General features: G+C 33.6%; 1 protein-coding gene across 1 annotated transcript; it reads left to right on the top strand.

The window, feature by feature from the left end:
- Positions 1 to 301: 301 nt before the first annotated feature.
- LOC106474981 (GTP-binding protein REM 1-like) lies at positions 302 to 3,925 on the top strand. The gene is made up of 4 exons (XM_022380365.1): positions 302 to 1,118; positions 1,638 to 1,726; positions 2,211 to 2,430; positions 3,060 to 3,925. The coding sequence occupies exons 1-4, from the start codon at positions 440 to 442 to the stop codon at positions 3,290 to 3,292; spliced, it is 1,221 nt and encodes a 406-aa protein (XP_022236073.1). The 5' UTR covers positions 302 to 439; the 3' UTR covers positions 3,293 to 3,925.
- Positions 3,926 to 7,780: the final 3,855 nt, after the last annotated feature.

The raw sequence follows: 7,780 nt of genomic DNA, 5'->3' as shown, positions 1-7,780 counted from the left end.
AATCTGAGTGGTTTGTAAATCAGCCCAATTTCTCGTGAATATACAAATTTCAAATGTAGAAGTACTCATTAAATACTTCCTACGCATCAATTGATACTAGCAGAGAGATGTGTTTTCAACCAAGCCAATTTCATACCACTCAGTTGGAGGTAGGAACTAATAACGTCACCCGCCATTTGGTGACGAGTGGTACGGAATAAACCAATGACAGATAGCTGAGAGCACGTGACGATGGCATGTCTCGCACTGTTCTTAGGGCTAAACAGAAGCAGTCAATCCTTATAAAAGGTCCAACGGAATCACGAGTTCTTCAAACGTTGTTTACCAGCTAAACATTGATGTTACAGATTTACGTTCAATAGCTAAACGAAAGCTGTAGCATATCTAAATTGTTAACTTTATTATTCGTTGCCACTTTACGTTTACGTCCTATAAAACCATGACGTTAACCACTTCTCAACGCTCCCCTGGGCCGGCAACACCTTCCAGATACTTTTCCATGAGGATTGAAAAAATTCATGCCAGCAGTATGCCCGACCTACCGACGATATTTAAAGCATCCCGTTCTATCTCTCGAGCTACACCGCGTGGTACGCCTACTTCGAGCCCGGTTAGAGTCAACACAACTCCGACTCACACTAGTCGAAGACGTGGTGGGGTCCGAGGCCTTCAACAGCCAGACAGTCCCCGAAGGGCCACTCACCCCCTTGCCTCACCATCTCGACGTCGCCGAAGCAACTTGTGGGCAGACCTTGAAGTGGACCCTTGGGCTCAATTCAGACGGCGAGTATGTACAAATCCACTTCCTCCAGGCAGTCCTACCATTGGCGGTCATCGTCTACGACGATTCAGTGTCACAACAAAAGGCATCGTCCACTTAGGAGACGTTGTCAGGAACCGCTCCAGGTCGGATATAGAGTCCTCCGAAGGAAGTGGCAGCGACTCCAGTGAGCCTACTTCTTCAACCGGTTCCAGTTCTTCCAGTCGTAGAGGCAGTGATCCTGCCCAACATCGGGTGGTTATCGTTGGGGGAGACAGGGTCGGAAAGGCAAGCCTCGTCTCGCATTTCCTGAGCTCAGAATATTTATCTCCATACGAAAATTACCAAGATGCTCTAGGTACGTAAATTTTCATTTATTTTAACAAATCACTAATAAAGTACGCGTGAATTTCAATATTGCATATATAATGTAAAGTTATCTAGAATTAACTACTTCTTTTCGAGATGTCAAAATATGTTAACTTTCAAACACTATGATAAAAATCACATTAAGTTTTTTTTGTAATTTGATATATTGAAAAAACTTTTATATTATTTTATCAAATACATGTCTTAAAGAAAACAATATCATAAGAGCAGCTAGCTAGCCCCTAGATTAAACTATTCGTGAACTAGGACTTGTGGCTTAAGGACCGTGGATAATATCACAGAGTCTCTTAATATGCTGACACTCTCGTCAAAGACACACGATGTTGGTATAGACAAATAACAGTTACTGTATGCCATTGCTGATAACCGGATGTGATCTGTTAGTATTAGAGAGTTTAATTATTATTCACAATGTAGTATACGTATACATACTAAAGAAACAATATTCTTCGGGGCTGTGTTAACAAATGTTTGTTCTTTATTTCAGACGGTAACTCCGACAGATCCGTTTCTGTGCTTATGCAAAGAGAAGAAACAGACCTAACATTCCAATGTGTTCCTGCTTCGGAGGCTACGGTAATTTTATTTCCATCTCTAAGTTCTGGCTTAAGTATATTTTAGTTTAGGTGTGTATGTGTAAACGCATTAAATTTGTAAAAGCAGAAAATATATATATAAATTATCCGTCTATAAGAACTAAAACACATATTTCTTCAGGTAATGACTGGAAATAAATAAAAATCTGCCTTCATGATTTACATAAGAAACTATAATTTTCTTTGTACTGCAGGGGTTACTGATTAACAATGTATAACAATTTAATTAGTTACATTTATATGATATTCGAATTTTGGAATTTAACATAATCAGTAATATCATTGCATACGGTTAAAGCAACAATTCACTTGTCTTTTTTTTAATTTCTAATTTATCAGTTACCCATATTTGGTTAATATACTCAAACAAATTCCTTTCGTAGTCCATTAGCGTGAATTTTGGGAACAGTTAAGATACTTAAAAAAAAACATCAGTCTTATATTTAGTTCTTTATCATTAATAGTTGGACGACACAACGTTTTCCCTCACAGACGCATTCCTAGTAGTTTATTCAGTGACCGACAGGTCGAGCTACGATGATGCCGAGCGGACTCTCGCGCTGTTGCAATACTTAAAGACAAAATTAGCGAATCATTCGATGGGACCTGATTCTTTTCCCAAAGCCCTAATTCTGGTTGGAAACAAGGCTGATCTGGCTCGTAGTAGAACTGTTACTGAGGAAGGTAGGTATTTTTTCCTAATTAATCCACCATATAATTTTCTCAATGCTGTAACTCAATAGCTCTTCTTTACATAATTAATAAATGCCTCTAATTGTCAATGTCCTCGACGTTTGATTAGAGAACAAACCATATAAAGTACTCAGTCGTATGATTCGTGACGTTTATATTTGATAATAAGCATGAACAGAAAATTCATTAAGAAAGTAATGTAGGCAGAAATATGTAAGCACCATGTATTTTGCATGTGTTTATGAAAATAAGATGTTTTGGGGAAAGTTCGTAACAGCTATATTAAACAACAACATTAATCACCTTTACAATTCATTAGTTTACTATACTTAAGTCATTAGCAAATGTGATAATAATTAATATAGGTTATGTTATATATATTAAGGGTTACAATTTTTTCATATATATAATGAATTTGTTTACACCAATTATAAATTACTTAAACGCTTCATTTCGAGTATCACTGTTGTTTCCTTCTTTTTTTATATTAAAAATCCTAGTGTTGTTCCCAGATGTATATATATATATATATATCGCTCTGTTGTAGCTTTGCGCGAATATAAAAAAATTGTAAACCTTGTAGTGAAATGTACTAATGTTTTCTTTGTTATTATTTATAGAGGGTCGTATCCTAGCAAGCAAATACAATATCAAATTCATCGAAACGTCGGCAGCCATTAGACATAACGTAGATGAATTACTGGTGGGCATCGTTAGTCAGATTCGATTGAGATCGAAGGAAACAAGCTACAGATCACGACGATTAAGTGGGAAAGCCCGTGGGCTGATGAGTAAATTTTTACACAAATGTGAACTGAAGGTCAGATCATGTGATAATCTCCACGTACTATGATGATACTTTTGTGTTTCCATTGAAAGTGTACCAATCATTGTGATATGCTTCCCCATCTGTTCCTCCATATTTAGTTACACAAGATCATGAGGTGACTAAACTAAATAACTAATCATAACAACGTTTTACTTTGACATTCCTCTCTTATTTATGATTGAGACTATTAAAAATACAGTTATTTATTTTTAGAAACAAAATAAACTGTTTAAATTTCCAGTGAACTTAAGTTCATTAAAATTGTGTCACATACAAATCCTTGATTATTAATTCTAAACATCGCCATACTGTTAACTCCATTTTTTGACATTGTTTCTTTAAAAAGTCAAGTTTACCAGGTTTTAAAATGCTGTCATAGTATTAGTTCCTGACTGATGTTTCAGTTTTATGTAAAACTCCACAGAGAAACAATTGTGACGCTTTATATTTTCTATGTTTGTTATCAAGCTTTCAAAATGGTGTATTTGAGAAAGTGAAAATCAAAATGTTACTACGAAAACAAAGTTTGCGAGTTTTTGCTTTTATATTGAACACTGAGAAATTGATGTAAATATGTGTAATTGTACAGAACATTTTTAATGTTTGTTATGACATTTGCTTATGCGTTGTCAATAAAGAATAAATCATTTATGCTTATCTTGCCTTTGTTTCTGAATTATTTTATGCAATACTTCGAAATCGATGAACAACAAGTACTCGAAATTTCAGTAATAAATATAAATTAGGCTTAACACACACAAAACTAAAGCCTATTTGTACTTGGTAATGTTTAGTTGTGTTCATGCAGCTTAATTGTTCAAATCTTTTAGATTTTATACACATATGGAAGAAAAATATGTAAAAGTACAAGAACTCATGCAAGCGAAAACACACTTCCATGATTTACTTTGTAATATTTCATTTTGTTATTCTACTAGTTTTTATTTATTTATTTATTTTTACTTATACACAAAAAAGTTATTGAACTGTGCGTCTCTTTTAATATATTATCTAAATCCAGGCCCAGCGCTAAGGATACACAACATAGGCGACTGCCTAGGGAGCCAAATACTAGGGGGCTCCAGTGTGAGTAGCGGCGCAGCCTTAGTATTTGTTTCCATTTTAAACTATCATCGGTCCTGTTTCATTAATTGTAACGAAAAATAATAGCAACCACTAAGCCTAATGACTTGCTGAGGCCTTTTATGGGTTCCAGGTTAGCATTATCAGGACGTTTGCTTCAAATATGCAGACATGACTGACTTGATCTTCTGTTGTACCTCCAGATATTCCTACTGCTGTTTAAGGTTTAAAATAACATAAAACTAGTGTAGTTTTTCGTGTATACCATAAATTGTCTTTTTTGGTATATGTGTGCCTTGGGAACTTCACATTAGTGACCATTGCACGATTTTCTATTCCGAGTGGTTTTACAGATCAAAAATAAATATAAATACAAGAACTTACAGATCTCATCACTTGTTCCTTACTGTTGCCACAAAAAAATGCTCCCTGCAACTTGGGTCCGGGAATACATTGTAAGAATGAGGCTCAAATCGCAATCTCATTGTTTGGTAAGACAAGAGTTTCCGATTGGTGCTACTGATTAAATCGTCTTCCCTCTAGGTTATCATTCACAAATTATGGACGGATAGCGAAGATAGCCCTATACATCATACAGCGTTACGTGAAAATTCTAAAAGCGAAACGAACAAAATAAACATTACCTGACGAACTACTTATTATTCCACAAGAGATACATTAAATTTTATTCGGATAATTCTGACCTATCGTACTAATAAAAGCAGCTATTTTAGAAATAAATGAACACATTTTAACTTTTTATTTTTTAAATATATACAAACAAGCTGAAATACCCGTTGACTGACGGGGAATGTTTAAACTTAATTACAACAATGTAAGTTTAACAGCATTTATATATTTCAAAGTAATAACTTGAGCATAAACTTTATAATTTTAAAATTATAACAAAGCTTCATCAAAAACAACATTTGCAGTTTACTTTCCATCTATCAACAAATAAAGATTTTGAGGTGATCCCACCCTTGAACACCCTACATCTTATTGACACTGAGAAAAGCATGATTGTTTGAGAAACAATCCAGCAAACTTTCATACTTTGACCTTGAATCTCTTTAGAATATTCAACATCGTCTAAAACGTCAACTTGCCAAGATTGTTTGAGATTGACCCAACAGGCTTGAGTAATTAACCAACAAGCTTTACAAAATAGAAATAGGGTTAATTTCAATTTTAACTCCCTTAGGGCATTTCCCATAGTTCATAGTGTTTACACACAAATTTTGGTTGAGATTGGCCCAATAGACTTGGAGGAGTTAGGGTGCAAATAAACACACATTTCGTATTTATATATATATATATATATAGATATGTTCATCCAATATAGATGCAGGCATGAAACGACTGAAATGCGGCCAGCTTAATAGTGCTGATTTCTATACAAATATTTTGGTACAAGTCATATCATAGAAAAGGTCACGATACACGTTTATGACATAAAAAATTAACAACTGGATTTTATATGCCTTTCACAAATGCATTAATGTATTCATATTGTAAACAATAGAATATTTTAACTTATTACCTTCTCAATCATTTCTTAAGTACTAGAAGAACCAAAACTGCTTTAAAAGACGGACACGTTTTAATTTTTTATTACAATATAACTACATAGACATATGAACACGTTAAATGTTTCACGAAACAAAATTACACATAGTGTAATATTTTCATAGTAAAAATATACTTTAAGGATTTAACTCTCTATATAGTATATGTGATTACATCAAACAATTAACATACCTTTGAGAAGAAAGTTTTTCTGTTTATCGGGTAGTTTCTTAGTTCGTAACATTTAATTTCTTGGATTTTTCAGACCATTAACACTATTAGAGAACTATTAGCAGCGAAACGAACTGAAGCCTTAACCCTAAAATTTGTTTTCTTAGATATGGTTTAAAAATACTATGCACAGGCTGACGTGAGAATTATTTGCAATTCGCAACTAGCAACTGAAGTTGTAAATCCTATTGATTAAGGAAAATGTCTTATAGATAAAATAAAGAGGGAGTTAGTTACTTTAGCTTATAAGTAGCTATTAATAATTTTTCTAGTAAATTTATTTAGTATAACCGGGACGGAAAGACTAACTTCAAGCAGCTAGGCTAGTTTCAGCGTTCCCATGTTATACTTGAATAAATCTTCAGGGGAAAGGAAGGAGGTGGGAGTTAGAGCTATACAAGAATTTTTAAGGTTCTATTTAATATCTTGTAGTTCTGTTTAGTTCTATTTATTATCTTGTAGTTCTGTTTAGTTATATTTAATATTTTGGACTTCTGTTTAGTTCTATTTAATATTTTATAGTTTTATTTAATATCTTATAGTTCTGTTTAGTTTTATTTAATATCTTGTAGTTCTGTTTAGTTCTATTTAATATCTTGTAGTTCTGTTTAGTTCTATTCAATATCTTGTAGTTCTATTTAATATCTTGTAGTTCTGTTTAGTTCTATTTAATATCTTGTAGTTCTGTTTAGTTCTATTTAATATCTTGTAGTTCTGTTTAGTTCTATTCAATATCTTGTAGTTCTATTTAATATCTTGTAGTTCTGTTTAGTTCTATTTAATATTTCATAGTTCTATTTAATATCTCATAGTTTTATTTAATATATTTTTTTGTAAGGATGGAGGTTGGGAATTGAATTAGTAGAAATATTAGGATGGCTTTATTTCAGTTCATTTCTACTTTAAGAAATTTAAGGGTAACTGCCTTCCACAGCTGGCTGTAGACAGTGAATTGTTTGTTTGTTTGTAATTAAGCCCAAAGCTACACAATGGGCTATCTGTGCTCTGCCCACCACGGGTATCGAAACCCTGATTCTAGCGTTGTAAGTCCGCAGACATGCCGCTGTGCCACTGGGGGCTAGACAGTGAAAGGCAGTAGAAGCTGAGACGTTGTGGGTGTTAGCACTCCGATCCGTAATCTTATCTGATGGATTTGTTTATAATTTTACATGACAGCTGACAAGATTGACATCGGCGTTTGGATTTTGTCTGATAGATGGGATATCCCCAATGCATTTGGGTGCTATTACCACAAACATTATCCGTTATGAAAATAAGTTGACAACCTGGACTGATAACGGTATTGCGATATTTAATTATTAATTCTTTTATAGTGCTGATTTAATCGTCTATTAACAATTAATGTAATCAGTAGTTTGTAAGCTGTATATATATATATATATATATACAATTAAATTAGATTTTTAGAGAAAAATCATCTTTAAGTTACTATGGAAGTAATTCATTTACTCGGCGACGTTTCAAGCAAACACTCTTTTTCAAGCCCTGTGTTATCCAGCAATTTAAAAGTTTCTCAAAGGATAACCTTGACTTGTTAACAAAAACAGAGTACATTCTAATACGATATTAGTCACATTTGATGGTATTTCATAGGCTAAAGTTTGGTTT

This window comes from Limulus polyphemus, unplaced genomic scaffold (assembly GCF_000517525.1).
Source record: "Limulus polyphemus unplaced genomic scaffold, Limulus_polyphemus-2.1.2 Scaffold144, whole genome shotgun sequence".
Taxonomy (NCBI): domain Eukaryota; kingdom Metazoa; phylum Arthropoda; class Merostomata; order Xiphosura; family Limulidae; genus Limulus; species Limulus polyphemus.
The sequence above is the reverse complement of the archived record's forward strand: the minus strand, read 5'-3'. Positions and strand labels throughout refer to the sequence as shown.